Source organism: Tursiops truncatus, chromosome 20 (assembly GCF_011762595.2).
Source record: "Tursiops truncatus isolate mTurTru1 chromosome 20, mTurTru1.mat.Y, whole genome shotgun sequence".
Taxonomy (NCBI): Eukaryota; Metazoa; Chordata; class Mammalia; order Artiodactyla; family Delphinidae; genus Tursiops; species Tursiops truncatus.
The window spans coordinates 5493259-5512213 of record NC_047053.1 but is presented as its reverse complement, the minus strand read 5'-3'; the positions used below and the strand labels follow the sequence as shown (position 1 = coordinate 5512213).

Below are 18955 nucleotides of genomic sequence, written 5' to 3'. Positions count from 1 at the left end.
AGGAGGTAGAAAAGCCCATCCCAGAAAGGAACAATGTTTGTAAGACACAGGTGCATGAAAGGGTGTGGTGTGTCTGAGCCGAAGGCGCAGAGGCGACATGCAGATGAGTCTCTGAAGGTGGCTCGAGCATGATCAATAACAGCCCATGGCATCACTAAGAAGCTTAACTGTGGACCAGTGTTTACAATCTGCAGCATACAACTGATTCATGGGTCTCAAACAGCATTTTTTAACTTGAGGTATAATTGACATATAACATTATACAAGTTTCAAGTGTACAACATATTGATTCGATACATACAAATGTATTGCAAAATGATCAGCACAGTAAGTCTGGTTAGCATCCATCACCACGCATGGTTCCAATTTTTTTCTTGTTTTTTGTTTTTAAGATTTACTCTCTTAGCAGCTTTCAAATACACAATACAGTGTTATTAACTGTACACACTGTACCTTACATCCCTAGGATTCTTTATTTTATAGCAGGAAGTTTGTACCTTTTGAACTGCCTTCACCCATTTCTCCCAGCTGCCCACACCCCCGCCCCGCCTGATGAAGCAGAATGGATCAGACTGTACTGCATGTGACAGGGGAGGTATTGCTTCCTGTACACAAGGACCCCTCACTTAGCCTCAAATTTTTCTGCGTTCACAGCACTCTGGTATTTAAGGACCAAATCCTTATTTTCTCATCATTTTCAAAGTTAACAATAAATCTTTAGTTAATACATAAATCAGAGCATGGTAGTAAGTCTCTGTACATTTTAAGTCTCTGCTTTGGCAGTTTTATTTCACTTTTATAGCTAAACTGAAATAAATCCAGTATAACTTTTCCTGCCTTAGTTGAAGAATGGTTTTGCTTACAATTTCCTGGCCTTTTTTTGTCTCCTTACAGAATTACTTGGAATTTTCTATTTATTTCCTATGGATTTTTTACAGTAAACTTTTGGGGTTTTTTTTGCGGTACGCAGGCCTCTCACTGTTGTGGCCTCTCCCGTTGCGGAGCACAGGCTCTGGACGCACAGGCCCAGCGGCCATGGCTCACGGGCCCAGCCACTCCGCGGCATGTGGGATCTTCCCAGACCAGGGCACAAACCCGTGTCCCCTGCATCGGCAGGGGGACTCTCAACCACTGCGCCACCAGGGAAGCCTGTAAACTTATTTTTTATTATACAAATAACATATAATGGCATTTTTGGTGTTACGAATAATTCAAATAGTATAGAATATATAGGGTAAAATATAAAGTCACCCTTCTTTCCACTCCAGCCCCAGTCCTCTCCCAAAAGAAAACTCCTGGAAGAATTTGAGCTGTATCTAGTCCAGCAATTTTTCTGTGTATTTATATTTGTACAAATGCACATATAAAATATGTCATATTTTAAATACAAATGGATAATGGAAACTTACTTTTCTTCGTGAAACAAGACTATTTCATGCCAGTACATACATTGAATCTTGTTGATTTAATGCTTTATAGTATTCTAGGCTATAGTCGTACTCTATTTCATTTAGCCATGTATCTACTGTTGAGTGTTTAATTAGTTTCTCTCTTTTCTCCAATACAAATATCCTTGTGCATACGTCTTTACTGCATATGTGCAAATATTTCTCTGAGCCAAATTAGAAGTACAGTTGTTTGGTCGAACAGCATGGCAGGCTGAATCATGCCTCCTCCACCCCCAAAGATACTCACATCCTAACCTCTGGAACCTGTGAATTTTACTTCGTATGGTAACGGTGACTCTGTAGGTGTGATTAAGTCAAGGATCTTGCAGTGGGGAGATTGCCCTGGGTTATCCAGTGGGTCCTAAATGCCATCACAAGGGTCCATAGAAGAGGGAGACAAGAAGGTTGGAAGAAGAAGGTGGTGATGTGGTGACAAGAGCAGGGGGTGGACACAGCTGATGTGCTGTGGGGCCTTGAGCCAAGCAATGCGGCTGACCTCTAGAAGTGGGAGCAGCAAGGAACAGTCTCCCCTCCAGCCTCCAGAAGGGACCAGCCCTTCCAGCATCTTCGGCTTAGGACCCCTCACCTCCAGAACTGTAAGATAATAAATTCATGTTGTTTTAAGTCACTACGTTTGTGGTAATTTGTTACAGAAGCAATAGGAAACTCATATAAACAATATTCTCTTTTTTTATATAAGTAATGCTAAATTTCTGTCCAAAATAACTCTTCTCTTTTATAGTTATAAACACTGCTTTCCCCACACCTTTGCCAATCTTAGATATTTTCAATTATCCTAATTTTTCTCAACAGGAGAGCAAAAAATTTTTCATTTAAAAAAATTGTAAATGGTTTGATTCTAATGAGACTGGGCAACTTTTCAAATATTTAGATTTCTTCCTTTGTCCATTATTTGTTCAGATTCTTTGTCCATTTTCTTATGAGATAATTTCCCTTTTCCGTATTGATTTACAGGGTTTTAAAATGAATTTTTACTATATGTCTTGGTATATATATTGTAAATTTTCTCCCTTTCATTTGACTTTTTAACTTAATATTAACAAGTTATATAAAAAGTAGATTTTATAATCAAATGCTTTTGAGAATTCTAGGGTTACAGAATTTAACAGACTTCTTTGCTACAGGACTTTTTAAGGCCTTGATTATGTGATAAGCTTGATACTAAAAGTGATAGAGATAGCACAAGAAAATAAAACAGATTAATTGAATTTATGAATAGTGATATAAGACATCCATATGAAATGCTAGTAATTCAAATCCAGCAATTTATTCAAACAACAGTATGCTACCAACTGATAAGTTTCCCTTATATAATACTACCCTGTAAACATACTCAATCATAGGTCAAAGAAGAAAAGCTCTGTAGTCATTTTGAGAGATGTCAGAATGGTACTTAACACACTTCAACATCCATTCCTATTAAAACTCTTCGTAAAGTAGGAAAAAAAGGATATTTGGATATTTTGCTAACACAAAGCAATCAATCTCAGTCCGAGAGCAAAACATCCTGTCTAATGGTAGAGCATTAGCGGAATTCCCATTAACATAGAAAAAGCACTATAATGACCCCCTTCGCTGCTATTATAAAACAGTTGTCTTAAACTTTCTAGCCATGCAATAATAAATGAAAAATGGTAACATGTAAATGTTGTAAAGTACCAGACAAATGTATTATTATTCATAGATGTCATAAAAATGTAATAAAACAAATAAAAGGGAAGACTTAAGGGCCCATTACAAAATTTAATAGTTTCCCTAATATCAGCAGTAGCCAGTTAGAAAATATAATATTTTCAAGATAACAGCCAAGACACATGGTACAAATAAACATAAATAAATTTATTGAAACTATGTGAAGAAAACTACACATCTTTTTTGAGTAATATAAAATATAAATAGGCAAACAGATGTACCAAGTTTGTGTAAGGGAAGGTTTAATATTATAAGGATGTCACTATTCCTCAAATAATTTACAAGTTAAGTGTAAGTCTAATTTAATTCCAGTGTGATTTTTGGCTTATTTATTTCTAATGTCACTAAAAGTTCATATCATTTAAACAGCTATTAAAAATTTAACAACCTAAATGCCCAACAATATGGGGTTGGCTAAATAAATTATGGACCATCTAAATGAGAGAAAATTATACAGACTTTATTTTAAATCATGTTTTGCAAAAATAATTCATGACACGAAAAAGTTTAGGATACAGTTTTCAGTGAAAGCCAGGTTTGAAAAAATAGTGTAAACAATGATTGATATATGTATATGTGTGTGTACATATATGTATATGTATATATAAATGAATGAGCCAGATATATACCACATTCATATATGTTCACGCATCTTTCTTTTCTGTGTTTCTCTGTTAGTCTATCTGTTAAGTACATACAATGAAACACACCAGCACATAACTAATGTTTATCTCTAGGTAGTAAAATCAGGAGTGATTCTGGCTTTCATCTTCATCTTTGCTAAGTATTTCACAATAAATATTTATTCTTTTAATAAAAGGACAAAATAGTGTTACCTTGTTAACCAGTGAACAGTAAGAAACAAACTGTAAAAAAACTAGAAAAATTATTATAAGGTAAGGTCAATTTTCATATGTATATGAAAGACGCTTCTAAGCATAAAAACAAAGGATGATAGCAGATATCGTCTGGAAAAGGATTATTCAGTTGGGCTACATAAAAACTAAATTTCTATGTGTCACAGAATATCATAAATTTTTTTAATTGAAAAGAAAAGAGTTAGCATCCTCATATATATGTGAAGAGCTCTTATAAATCGTGCTGGAATCTGGCATTTGTGCCTGCCCCCGCCTGCACATTTACGCTCTGCCCTTCCCCAACGTGCAACGGCAGTTTCTCTAAGGCTTTCCCAGGTCTCCCTCCCTAGCCAAAGTGGCACCATCATTCCTCAAGAAACCACTATCCCATTAGCCCTGTTTTGTTTTGTTTTTTCAGAGCACTTCTCACTATCCAATATATCAAAGGTTGGCCTCTTTTTCTGCCCACCTCTCCCACGTGCATGAGCAAAAGGACTTTGCCTTTCTTATTCACCTCTGTATCTCCATTTGCCAAATGAATGACTGTGCAGACACGTTTATTCACTCAGCAGAGACTCCCTGACTGCACTCCATGCCAGGCAGTGTTCTGGGTGCCTGTGGTGCACCCATGAGCGAAGATACTGCCTCTGTGAAGAGTCTATTCTAGCACAGGGGACGGGTGAGAGACAAGCAGCGTAATGAAAACGTACTTTGTACAATACATTAGAGTGTGGCAGATGCTGCAGAAAAAAGAAAACCGTAGAGCGGAATCGGGGAGCTCTGGGGCCAGGGCAGCTGGGGAGGGGATTGAGGAGGTGGGAGGTTTCAGTATTAAAGAAGGTGATGGGTGTGGGCCTCCTTGAGAGGGAGAAGTTTTTACTTGGAAAGGAGCGAATTCATCAGGCAGGTACCTGGGAAGAGCAGGCAAGGCCAAGGCATCAGCTAGAACAAGAGACCTAAGGCAGGGAGGGGAGTGTGCCTGATGCCGGCTCATCCAAAACCACATCTGCCTTCTTCTGAGAAATGTCTCCTGCATCCTGCATCCTGTGTTCCTATTAGCAGTGCCACATCACCTGCCCCACGGTGACTGGTGACAGGAGCCCCACCTCACTGAACAAGATCATTTCCCAGGACCTTTTAATTTTGACTTGCGTTGGAGGAAAAAAATCTTCCTCCCTTCTAGTTGCAAAGCAATGGATGTGAGCCTGGAGCTGCGGCACCCCTTCCTCTCATTTGATTGCTCAACACACGTGTTGATGATGAGCACCTACTGTGTGCCAGTCTCTGTTCTAGGCACTGGGGCTGCAGTGGCTAACGAGAGAGATGAGGTCCCTGTTCGCATGAAGGAGAGGAGTATAGTAATTCCAGAAGGAAACAGTGGTAACCTTTTCCGATTGCCCTCCGTTCTATGCAGATCACCGGGGTGCTCAGATAGGCAGTGACTAGGAAGAGGAGGTTGGCGGGGAGGGTCTTTCTGCGTGGGAGGACTTCTGAACTGAGATCTGGATGGATGAGAAGGGGTCAGCCAGGCAAATGGCATAGGAAGGAGGGTAGCAGGCAGGGGTCCTGAGGTGGGAAGACGGAAGTGGAAGAGGTGAGTGTGCCCAGAGCTCAGTGAGAGCCTGGGGAAGTGGCCCAGGTAGAGGTCAGAGAGGTTAGCCGAGTGCCTTGCAACATGAAGAAGCTGGTTTGTAAAAAAGAAACTCCTGTACGTGGAGAAGCAGAAACGAGAGTCCAGAGAATCCTGCTGACGCAGTTCAAAATGCAGTTCCACTGGTCCTCACGTCCCATCCTCCCCAGATACATGAGCAAGAAAATCCGCCTTTGTACTTCAGCTAGGTTTTCTGTCTCCAAAACCAGAGTTGCGATTAATTTATAGATATATATGAATATTCAAAAAAACTGGAAGGAATTATATAGAAATATTAACAATGATGTATCTGGGTTATAGAATTCAATTTCATCTTTATACATTTTTATATTTTCTGAATTCAATGTGTTGAACAGGCTTAACAAACTATTAATATTTTTAAATTGTGGGCTTTTAGTTTCTGATTGTATTTTCACACTTTGTCCTCTTTCGCCCAGGGGAAACCACTAGCACAGGTATGCGAGCACATCTGCCACATCTGTGCTGTCCCTGACAAGGCTGTCATGACCCAAACTACAAACCATTGCAAGAGTCAATGGAGCAGCTTCCTAGGTGCTTCCATTAGGTGCTGGAAATAATCCCCTTCCTGTTTTGATTTCCAGGCCCAAGAGCACCCCAAATTAATTTGGCACAAGGATCTAATCTTCGAAATTAAGATTTTCCCCCACTTACAAAATCAGCCCCAAAAGCAAGTGCTTTTGAGGTCATATGCTCCTCATGGACGGTCACAACAAACTTTAAATCAACTTTATATGCATTTCTGACAAAATTTCACTTACAGATTTACTGCTCCCGACTTAACAGACGGAAACACCGAGGCCTGGGAAGTTCAAGTGGCTTTCCAGGGTCAGCCCTTTCAGCCATATCTTTCTAGAGCAAGTGAAACTTGGAGCACAGGACAAACCCATGTCTAGGCAGAGGCAGTGACGGCACAGGGTGTGCCTGGCTTTCTGTCTGAATTATTTCTTGGCAGAAAATGCCACTTTGCTATCAGGACAGCCAGGTGCAGTTAGCACAAGCTCATGGAACAAGGCAGTTTAATTAAAGAAAAAAAAGTAGTTGGGTTACAGTGCTATTCTCTTCAATCCAAGATAGAAATTAATTTATAATAACCTTGTCTTTTATTCATGGCATGCTGCATGTTTCAGAGTATGTTGGCATCCTTGTATTTTTCAGCTAAATGTGAAAAAATTGTGTGTTTCTGGTGGGCCACGAGTCAAAGCACTGAGAGAACCTAGCTGAGTCTCGGCTAACCATTCGGGGAAGTCTGAAGCCGCTGGGGAGTCGCTTGGTTCCCTTTTGATGAGTCATCATATTTAAAATTCCGAGGGCTGCCTCAGGCTTCAAAGCAGCCCTTTGAGATTGATCACTCTGAGCCCCGCTCCATTAGTGGCCGAGGACAAAGAGAGGCGTTCGTTTTCCTCTAATGACCTGCCTCTCTCTTCCAGACCAACCTGACAGAGCTGAAGTCTTTTGGTTCCCCGCCGCCGGCCGTCAGCAACGTCAGCGCTGCCGTGATGGCTCTCGTGGCCCCCGGGGGCAAGGTGCCCAAGGACCGCAGCTGGAAGGCCGCCAAGGTCACCATGGCCAAGGTGGATGGCTTCCTGGACTCCCTCATCCACTTTGACAAGGAGAACATTCACGAGAACTGCCTCAAGGCCATCAAGCCGTATCTGCATGATCCCGAATTCAATCCCGAGTTCGTGGCCACCAAGTCCTACGCAGCCGCCGGCCTCTGCTCTTGGGTCATAAACATTGTGAAGTTCTACGAGGTGTTCTGTGACGTGGAACCCAAGCGCCAAGCACTGAGCAAGGCCACCTCGGACCTCGCTGCCGCCCAGGAGAAGCTGGTGGCTGTTAAAGCCAAGATCGCTGTAAGTGACCCCCACCTGAGGCAAACAGCCTCTCCTCCAGGCCCCAGCGCCTCAGCCTCTGGACGCACAGGCTCAGCGGCCATGGCTCACGGGCCCAGCCGCTCCGCGGCATGCGGGATCTTCCCAGACTGGGGCACGAACCTGTGTCCCCTGCATCGGCAGGCAGACTCTCAACCACTGCGCCACCAGGGAAGCCCCTCAGCCCTGATTTTTAAAGAAAACCAAATTATTACCCCAAATCTCCTAATTTTTCAGTAGAGGCAACTTTTTTTTAAAAGACATTTATTATCATTATTTTCAGTCACACCGTGCAGCTTGTGGGATCTTAGTTCCCTGACCAGGGATTGAACCCACCTGGCCCCCAGCAGTAGAAGCACAGAGTCCTAACCACTGGACCGCCAGGGAAGTCCCAGCAGAGGCAACTTTTATAATTTCTTCCTCAAACACTGTATAGTCCAAACAAGACAGAACCACTGGACCATGGGTTTACACCTTGGTCCTAAAAGGTTTTTTCCTTTTCCTCTGAGGAAAGAAAAGATGACAGATGGATACATATAATAAATGAACAGTATTATCCATGGAACCAGCTGCTATCTTATTAGCCACAATGAATCTAATATTTTTGGACATCTGATAGTTAAGAACAAAGGGTCAAAAATGGGAGATTCTTTTTTTAAAGGTAATTTTAGTGAAGTATAGTTGATTTACAATGTTGTGTTATTTTCTGCTCTACAGCTAAGTGATTCGGTTATACATATATATACATTCTTTTTCATATTCTCTTCCATTATAGTTTATCACAGGTTATTGAATATAGTTCCCTGTGCTCTACAGTAGGACCTTGTTGTTTATCCATTCTATACATAATAGTTTGCATCTGGTAATCCCAACCTCCCAATCCACCCCTCCCCCATTCCCCTCCCCCTTCATTCCTGTCGCTAGCAAGGTTGTCGTGACCCAAAGTACAAACCTTCATCAAAAAGTACAAACCTTGGGCTTCCCTGGTGGCGCAGTGGTTGAGAGTCCGCCTGCCGATGCAGGGGACGCGGGTTCGTGCCCCGGTCTGGGAAGATCCCACATGCCGCGGAGCGGCTGGGCCCGTGAGCCATGGCCGCTGAGCCTGCGCATCCGGAGCCTGTGCTCCACAATGGGAGAGGCCACAGCAGTGAGAGGCCCGCGTACCGCAAAAAAAAAAAAAAAAAAAAACCTTCATCAAGAATAAATGGATCATCTTCCTAGGTGCTTCCATTAGGTGCTGGAAATAATCCCCTTCCTGTTTTGATTTCCAGGCCCAAGAGCACCCCAAATTAATTTGGCACAAGGATCTAATCTTTGAAATTAAGATTTTCCCCCACTTACAAAATCAGCCCCAAAAGCAAGCGCTTTTGAGGTCATATGCTCCTCATGGACGGTCACAACAAACTTTAAATCAACTTTATATACATTTCTGGCAAAATTTCACTTGCAGATTTACTGCTCCCACCTTACAGACGAAAACACTGAGGCCTGGGAAGTTCAAGTGGCTTTTCAGGCATAGGAAACAAGTCTGTTCTCTATGTGTGTGAATCTGCCTCTGTTTTGTAGGTAATTTCAAAAAATGGGAGATCCTTTTTCCCCTTTGAAATGTGGGTTTTAGCCACCTTTCCCCACCTTGTGCACCATTCTCTTCCATTCTGGCCACTGTCCACCCCCCTCACTCTCAGCGGTGTGGATGTGTGGGCCTGCAGGGCATGTGTGATGCTACCTGCAGTGCTTTATAGAAGCTTGTAAAAGTATGTAGCATATTGTGGTTGGTGGTTGGGGGGGGGGTCCTTTGGCCATAAATATAAAATTATTAGCCTTTTGTTGATATTTTGATTGTATGTCCCTCACCCAGGATTGTGGGATGGAGGTGATTGTGGATTCACACCTTGAATTTCATCTTTGCCATTAAAATTGGTATCACCAAAGTGAGAGGTAGAAATCAGAATCCTGCGGGATGACATAGCAGCTGAAAACCCATCAGCAGACCTTCCAATCCATGCTGTGCTATTCACCGATGGGTGACCTTTAGAAAGGCCTTTCCAGAGCCCAAACTTCAGCTTCCTGAAGTAAAATGGACACAATAATAGTCCATTTTGGCTATTCATGATTTTGCCGTGAGGATGAAAGGAGAGAAGGCATGTACAGCACAAGCCCAGAGCCCAGCCCCTAGGGACACAGGGAGCTGCTGCCACCCCCAGGGTTCCGATGACCACTGACCCCTGCTTTCCCTCCACCACCTCCTCCTGCATGTGCCATCGTGTGCAAGCCCTGGTCATCACTCACTACCATGATCAAGTTCAAGCCAAAACATCCCCTGGACCTTTCATTTCTACACGTGCATTCCAGGCAAATAGGATTCTTACTGCAAGTTTCTCATGATGATAAAAAGGGTTTTACAAGTTGTGAAACGGGAGATTGCAGGCATGCCGCATGCTTCAAGTTTCACAGGTTTATTGATCGATAGACTAAATTCTATGGTTAAAGGCTCTAGTTCAAAGATCCCTGCAGCCAGACTCTCTATGAAGAGATGCTTTGGCAAAGCAGCTAATCTCTCAGTACGTTTGCTTTATAAATCCAGACGTTCATGGACCAGTTTACTGATAATCAACGCTCACAATGGCCCATTTGAAAGAATACCAAGGGCAAAACACTAACAGCCCCTTGACTGCTTTTGGAGGGAAAATACCTTCTGATAATTTTCATATTCTTCAGTCTCTCCTGGAAAAGTGTTGCAAGAACTGCATTTTCAAAGATCTCTTTCTTACTCAAGTTATTTTAATGGGCCTCTCACTCTTGGCGGCGTCTCCCATTGGCGGAGCACAGGCTCTGGACGCGCAGGCTCAGCGGCCATGGCTCATGGGCCCAGCCGCTCCGCGGCATGTGGGATCTTCCCGGACCGGGGCACGAACCCGTGTCCCCTGCATCGGCAGGCGGACTCTTAACCACTGCGCCACCAGGGAAGCCCCTTTTCTGATTGTTGATGCCACTCAGAGCTTGCTACCTAGTGGCTTAAATGTGTTTTATTTGGCCTGCACAATGTGTTTGCCAAAGATGTAATTAATTGCCAATATTTAAAACAAAAAATCTGATTTCTGGCCGGTCTTATAATAATCGGAAGAGTCCTGAATGTCACTAAGTGACCCTGGAGTTAATCAGTGGCTTCTCACTCAAGCAGGGAGTTTTGCTGCATTTAGTCACAGTCACCACCGGCCCCTATTTTTTTTAACATTAGACTCATCTGACTAGTTTACCTCATCTTCCTGGGCTGCTCATCTGAATTTCTGACCCTTGTCTGCGTGCTGTGCTGCATCCCTATTCTTGATGTATCTTCTTCAGGCAGTTGACTTTCTGCTACATGAGGCTTGAAGACATTCATCCCCTGTCTTCTCATCATTACAGCAACTATGTTTTTCTGACGTGACCTTTACTTCTTGTTCAGTCATATGGAGGCCGCTTCCTTGGAGCTCTCAGTGTTCAAGATGAAATTATTACCCTTTCCTTCAGCTCATCCCCTTCCCTCCTCTCTCCAACTTCATTATCATTATTTATCGTTACTTTTGCGTTCAAATCACCAACACTGAACATATCTACATTGTGTTCTGTAACCAGAATTAATTGTCCCATGCTCTCTCCACTGACCGATTCAAAAAATCAGTAAATTCTGTTTATATTCTATGAACCTGTCTATATTGTTCATAGAAGATCTCAGTGCTGTTATACTTACTTTCTTACATACCTTTCCCCCTGGACTTTCTTCTCTCTCTCCCTCTTTCTCTCTCTCTCTTCAATTAGTTCTTTTGGCATAGCCTTATTTTTTAAAACCCTCCAGTCAATCCAGTGTTTTACTGAGTCCCCTTTTGCCCCCAAGACTTTTCTCTCTTGTCCCCACTCAAAGCTCCAAACAGTTTTGGAGAGTAATCACGTTCACTGCTCTCTTGGGTTCGTTCCAATGACTTCTGGACCCCATGGCTTCTTTCTTGATTTCTTCTCTCGTTTTGCTATGGCTTGTTCTTAAGTAACTTTCTCAGAAATGTTACATAAGAGGTAAATTTTCTAATGTTCCAGTCTGGACGTATCTTTTTATTTTTAAACTGAATTGACTATTTTGCTGCGTATTAAATTCTGAGGCTAATTTTTTCCCTTAGAACACTGAATGCTTTATCTTTTTATCTGGTGAGAAGTCTGATGAACAGTCTGGATACACTGTATTTCTGCCTTTCTGGAAGTCTTTCAATTTTTTCTTTATTCTTGGTGTCTGAAACTTTACATTGACGTGCTTAGCTGCCATTCTTTTTTTATTCATTGTGCTTGGCATGCAGAGACTTATTTTCTTCAGTTCCACAAGGTGATTTTATATCTCCCTTCTGTTTCCTTTTTAATCTCATTTTCTGGAATGCATATTGGTTGGGTATTGGACCTTCTGATGGGTCATCTATTTTCTCTTATCTTTTTGTCACTTTATGCTTTCTTATTCTATCTAGATTTCCTCAAATTCATCTTTTAATTTATTGAGTTTTTTACAGTAACAATAAAGATTATTTCCACAAGTTTACTTTGTTGTTGTTCTCTTTTCCTTTTATTAGCATCCTCTTGTTTTATGGATGAAACATCTTGAATCTCCCGGAGAAACTAATTATGAAGGGTTTTATGCTTTGTTGCCGTTTTTTTTGACTGAAGTTCTTTCTTTTTCCCAGGTCATTTTTTCCTTCTTGTTTACCTTTAATCTAGGCTTTAATCAAATGTCTTCTTGTCTTTTCATGTTTACAAGAGTAGTGATCGAAAGCAGAGTATAGCTCTGCAGACAAGGGCAGATCTGGCAGACTGGCAGAATTTGTTTTCTAGATCGGATGAGTTATGGTGGATGCATCCTATTACTTGTTGTATTTATTTCTGCTCTACAGCAAACTGATTCAGTTATATATATATATATATGTATATACATACTTTTTAATATTCTTTTCCATTATGGTTTATCACAGGATTTTGAATATAGATCCCTATATACAATAGGACCTTGTTTATCCATTCTGTATGCATTAGTCTGCTGGATGCATCTTAAATGCCAGAACATGGTATCCTTTCTCTGCCACTGTTGACTCTCCTGCTGGTGACACAGGTGCCTGGTGGCATTGCATGGGGATGGAGATGTGGAGTGGAGGATCAAAAGGCTTCCAGTTGACTGTCTTATTTTCAACATCCCCCTGCAGCTCACCTGACATTTCCAAATCCCCAGTGTATGTGAGGCTCTGCAGAGCTGCTCAGCTTCTGCTCTACGTTGCAGTGTCCTCTGCCCTGCTCCAGCCCTTTCCACTGCTCTATCTGTGGTCTTCCATAGATCTATTGGAATCCCTCACCCTCCAGTGGCCCTCAATATTTGCTTGATGTTATGGGCTTATGACTTTTTAAACTGCTTCATAACCATTTTAGAGAAGTCTCGGGAAGAAGAGGAGTAAATGAATGTGGCCAGCCTGCCATTGTCAATTGGATGGCTCACCACCTAGTTCTTAAGCTGCTTGGCTATATAAACTTGGCCCTTCATTTCTTTCTCTTGTGACTTGGTAATGACTGACAAAGCAGCCTGAAGCCCTGTTATTGCATAGACATGAGACATATCTGGAGGTGTCTGCCATGTGCCCAGGTGTCTTTGTGTATGCAAATATGCATCATGGGAGCAACAAAGACTGTGCACTTGAATTCTAAATTCTTGATAAATTTAGAAAAAATTGAAACCGTGTCGTTTTTAAAAATGTTCCTCTACTTCGGGATAATTGGAGAGAATCGATGAGGTCAAGTGAAGTTGTCTTGCGCTCCTGGGACCTTAAAGCAAAGGGAGGGGACTACCCTGGTGGCGCAGTGGTTAAGAATCCGCCTGCCAATTCAGGAGACACAAGTTCAATTCTGATCCGGGAAGATTCCACATGCCGCGGAGCAACTGAGCCCGTGCACCACAACTACTGAGCCTGCGCTCTAGAGCCCTCAAGCCACAACTACTGAAGCCTGTGCACCTAGAGCCCGCATTCCGCAGTGAGAAGCCCGCGCATCGCAACGAAGAGTGGCCCCCGCTCACCACAACTAGAGAAAGCCTGTGCGCAGCAACACAGACCCAACGCAGCCTAAATAAATAAATTAATTAATTAATTAAATGAATTTATTTTTTTAATTAAAAAAATAAAAGCAAAGGGCAGACGTAGGTTGCAGACAGCCCAATTCCAACCCACGAACCAGCTGCAGCAGATGGTGTGTGCTCCTCCCAGCACCCCCACCCTGGGATCCTACTGGCCATTTTCAGGCCTCCCCAGGCTTCGGTGAGATTTTGCTTCTAAAAGCAGCACTTGTACTTTTTTGTCAGGCTACTGGAAGCCCTTTTCCCCAATACAGGGAGAGACAGAATTTAAGCCTCTCCCTCCTTGTCCATCACCCCTCCTGGTCCTGGACCAATGACTGAGGTGCTGGATAGAAAAGCTCAGTCCTCTCACTTGCGTCGGCACCCTCTGGACTTCCACTGGGATCCACGTGAGGGCCCCCCTAGTTTGCCTTCCTTCCCCTCCCTGCCCGCCTTCCCCAGTCCCTTACAGCTCCCCCCAGGAGGCCTTCCTTAGAAATCCCCTACCCGTGAACCCTATCTCTGAAGCACTGGAACTACTGACAGACGTTGTGTTCCTTCCTAAACAGCACCTTAATGAAAACCTGGCCAAACTCACGGCCAAGTTTGAGAAAGCAACAGCTGACAAACTCAAATGTCAGCAAGAAGCTGAAGCGACTGCAGGCACCATCTCCCTTGCAAACCGCCTGGTGAGTGTGAACCTCTTCAGCGGGCTTTAATTACACGAGCTGAGCTTGTCAGGTGCCGCAGAGGTGCAAAATATTAATAGATGAGCAGCTGAGTGCCGCTTTGACTAGGGGGCAAATAATAAAATGCTCTGGGCTGCAGGGACTGACTCCTGAGAAAAGTGTGAATGCCCACCCTGGTCTGGTCAAAGGAGATTTCCCACAGGGATGGTCGGGAGACTGGGACACTGGATGGATCAGGAAGCTTACGAGAGGTGTGACGTGCTTACATGCAAGAGCGTCAGCCAGAGGGAGCGTTAAAGGACAAAGCTAGCATTCGACAGGCAAACCCTGAAGCTCTTACCTATGGGACATTTGATAATAAGGGTGTGGACAGGATGAGGCACTGAGATAGAAGCAGAAAAGAACAAGACAGGTGGTTGACCCTAAACATTGCTGACTATAACCTTGGTCTCTCCAGCAGGACGGTCATTTACATGGCCACTCAGGGCTCTAAGAGCAAGTGTTCCAAGGGCAGGAAGTAGAAGGTCCCACTCTCTTAAGGCCTGGGAACAAAAGCCAGCTCAACACCCTTCCTCTGCGTTCTACTGGTCAAAGCAGTGACAGATCCAGGGAGAGGGAGCACAGACACCAGCTCCTGATGAGACGAGTGTCAGGGGATGTGTAGCCTTTTTAATCCCCCATGGTTTATATTTCTCATCATGAATCAGCTAAGAGCCTGCAAAGCAGTGTCCACGGGATGTGATTTCTCTTTATCGAGAGCCTTTTACAGCACCTTCCTCCCCAGTGAAAGGAAGTGGAATTGATCCCTTTTCCCATTTATTCCAGCCCCCATTTATGTATATAACAAAGCCAGGTTTCCTAGCTCAGGGAGAAATTAGTCATAACAGTCACTGAATCGGTCGTGCTCCAGTAACAAGAGGTGAAGCCTCAGGTGTGTCTGTGCCCTTGTTTGTTGAACCTGCTGCTGCAGAGCTCTGGGATGATCGTCTTCACTGAATGGTGTGATCTAGTGACAGCTCGTCCACTAACGTGCAGGAAGCAGTCAGGACCTCCCTGCTGGCCTGTCTTCCGTTCAGTTCCCTGTTTGGTTTCCAGAATTCTGTGCAGCCTTTCTCTGCCCAGCTGGAGCCTTTTTTGCGTTGGTCCTCATAGGAGGCAGGTGGAGCTCTGCTCTAGGACTCAGGACAGGGCAGCTCTGAAGCCATCCCTGTCCCCACCAACCTGGGGTGGTTGAAGTGTCAGAAGACAGGACACTTCGACTTTCTGGTCTTTATCTGTGTGATCTAAGATGGCGTGGGAATGGTCGGTGGGCAAGTCCCTCAGTTCTCCCAGCTCTGACATCCTAGGATGCCATCTTTCCAGGAAGAAAAAGGGATCAGTCATAGCACAGAAGCCGAGCTTCACCGAACAGCCCACCTCACAGTCCTCTGTAGACAGTGTCTATCCTCTGGGAGAGGGCGCCCCCCCAACGTGGGCCCCGCAGAGTCGGGTCCTGCTCTGCAGTCTTGGTACTTTGCACACACCCGTGTTTCAGTGCATCTGACTCCGTGTCTTAATTACCACGCCGATCTCCCCACCCACTGTGAATTATTTATAGTGCAATTGATTTTATTTACTTTCACATCTCCAGCATTTGGAGGAGAAGAGAGAGGTACATGATTTTCTGTTACGTTTTGAGGACCAGACACAGTACCAAGTGATGAACACACATGGTCACACTAAATCCTCTTCACGGCTCTTCGAGGTGGGCATATTCATCTCCACACCTGTCAAGGGCAGAGCCTGGAAGACTGCATTCAGGACCTGTCTCTCCACAGCCCACGTAACACAGAACAGAGAACAGGGGCTCATTGACTGCCGTGTTCACTGCAGCTGGTACAAACCGCCCCCCCCATTGATCAGAAGGGCCACATAAATGATGTCCTGAGTCTCCTGCTGTGAAGTGTGTGCCATGCATTCTCCGTGGCTGAATCGTGGCTCTGTAGCCTGTGGTATGACGTGTCTTCTCCCCTCTCTGCTCTTTGAAATGATAGGTGGGAGGACTGGCCTCTGAAAACGTGAGGTGGACAGAAGCTGTGCAGAACTTCAAACAACAGGAAAGGAAATTATGTGGAGACGTTTTACTTACTGCGGCTTTCATTTCGTACCTGGGCTTCTTTACAAAGAAATATCGGCAGAGCCTCATGGATGGGACCTGGAGACCCTACCTGAACCAGCTGCAGGTAAGTCCGGCCCGCATCTGTCCTGACACCACCAGCCTGTGGGGACCAGGGAGCTCATGTGACAGTAATAACACAAACCTCTGAGTCCCTACTTGCGTTCTTCCCCCCACAACCACCTGAGTATCCCCTAGTGACCGCTGAGACCCAGGAAGGAGACCTGTGCGCCCAGGTCCTCCCACACTGCCCTGCACTGTCCTCCACTGCCGTCCAGGCCACCTGAGCACGGCACCTCTCCTCTTCCTGGGTCTCCATGGGAACGCCGGTCCACCGCCCCCAGGCTGTCTCCTGACACTCCTCAAAACTATAAAACCCAAGAGGCCCCAAACGCATCCTGTATCTCCCTCCAGCCTTCTTGCTCTTGTGCCAAACTTCATAGCAGCAGTGGAGGAGCATTCCCCAAATGCTGCACCGCACCTTGTTACCGGGCCCCAAAGCTCCCCCGTCTGTGTCTGTGACCCACAGACACCCTTTATGAAAGCAGCTTATCTACTTTGGTCATGTGTACTCAGTTCTCAGTGTGAGTGGTAGGACGTTACTCCCAACTCCTCCCTCTACGCTGACATGATGAAATGGGGAAATGCTAGTTCCCAGCTGAAGAGGGATCAGGATGTGTTACATCTTGACACTTTCACATCACTCACAGTCCTCAATGAACAAATATTCACTGAGTCTTCAGCCTGCCCTACATGCCACTGGCAGGAGGTACAGAAGACGCTCAAGACCAGGATGTTGGCAGAACAGTCCAGTGGATGAGATGAGAGTCATGAAAAGCAGCTGCCGTGAGAGTCAGCACAGAAAGTTCACCACGTACAGTAAGGGTTGTATTCTAGAATTCATCTGTAGGTGTTTCCTTGGAACACAAAGCCCATACCGTCTAGTGGTGGTTGGCTTAACAGATCAGCTCATAAAATCTCATTCACCTGATGATTTGCTGAACTTACAGCATTGGGAAATAAACAAAAGATAAAGCTGTTATTTATTCTCCTTCGACACTTGTGGAAAAGGAAATTTTTGAAAGGACGATCATTAGCTGAGCGAATGAAGACGAGGAGCCCAGTAGCCGCCCAGCAAGGGTTTTTCTGGCTTTCTTTGCGGCTCTTAAGCAATTTTTTTTTTTTTACATCTTTATTGGACTATAATTGCTTTACAATGGTGTGTTAGTTTCTGCTTTATAACAAAGTGAATCAGTTATTCATATACATATGTTCCCATATCTCCTCCCTCTTGCGTCTCCCTCCCTCCCACCCTCCCTATCCCACCCCTCTAGGTGGTCACAAAGCACCAAGCTGATCTCCCTGTGCTATGCAGCTGCTTCCCACTAGCTATCTATTTTACGTTTGGTAGTGTATATATGTCCATGCCACTCTCTCGCTTTGTCCCAGCTTACCCTTCCCACTCCCCGTGTCCTCAAGTCCATTCTCTAGTAGGTCCGTGCCTTTATTCCTGTTTTTTTTTATATAATTTTTTTCTGCTTTATTGAGATATAATTGACAGGTAACATTGTGTAACTTTAAGATGTATGATGTGTTGATTTGATGCACATATATTGTGAAATGATTACCACGATAGCTTAGTTAATACTTCCATCACCTCACACAATACCATTTCTTTTTTGTGATGAGAACATTTAAGATCTACTCTCTTAGAAACTTTCAAGTGTACAATACAGTATTAACTGTAATCACCATGCTGTACATTAGAATCCCAGAACTTTTCTTATAATGAAAGTTTGTACACTTTGACCAACATCTCCCCATTTCCCCCACCCCCAGCCCCTGGCAACTACCATTCTACTCTCTGTTTCTGTGAGTTTGGCTTTTTTAGATTCCACATATAAGTGAGATCATACAGTATTTGTCTTTCTCTGTCTGACTTATTTCTCTTAGCATAATGCCCTCAAGGTCCATCCATGTTGTTGCAAATGGCAGGATTTCCTTCTTTCTCATGGCTCAATAAGATTCCATGGTATATGTGTCATTCATATATATGCATACATATATATATGATTCATATGTCATATACATATATATATATATATATATATATATATATATGCACACCATGATTCTTTATCCATTAATTCGTTGACAGACACTTAGGCTGTTCCCATAGCTTGCCTATTGTGGATAATTCTGCAATGAACATGAGGTGCAGATATCTCTTTGAGACAGTGATTTCATTTCCTTCAGATATATAACCAGAAGTAGAATTCCTGGATCATTTGGTACTTCTATTTTTAATTTTTTTAACATCTTTATTGGAGTATAATTGCTTTACAATGGTATGTTAGTTTCTGCTGTATAACAAAGTGAATCAGCTATACATGTACATATATCCCCATATCTCCTCCCTCTTGCGTCTCCCTCCGACCCTC

General features: G+C 43.7%; 1 protein-coding gene across 1 annotated transcript in view; it reads left to right on the top strand.

Annotated features, from left to right (window-relative positions):
- The window catches only part of DNAH9 (dynein axonemal heavy chain 9), a 299550-nt gene that overhangs the window by 210233 nt on the left and 70362 nt on the right, over positions 1-18955 (top strand). The window contains exons 50-52 of the mRNA XM_033846740.2: positions 7118-7543; positions 14240-14359; positions 16393-16581. Of these exons, the coding sequence (XP_033702631.1) occupies positions 7118-7543; positions 14240-14359; positions 16393-16581 (735 nt within the window). The remainder of the gene's footprint in view (positions 1-7117; positions 7544-14239; positions 14360-16392; positions 16582-18955) is intronic.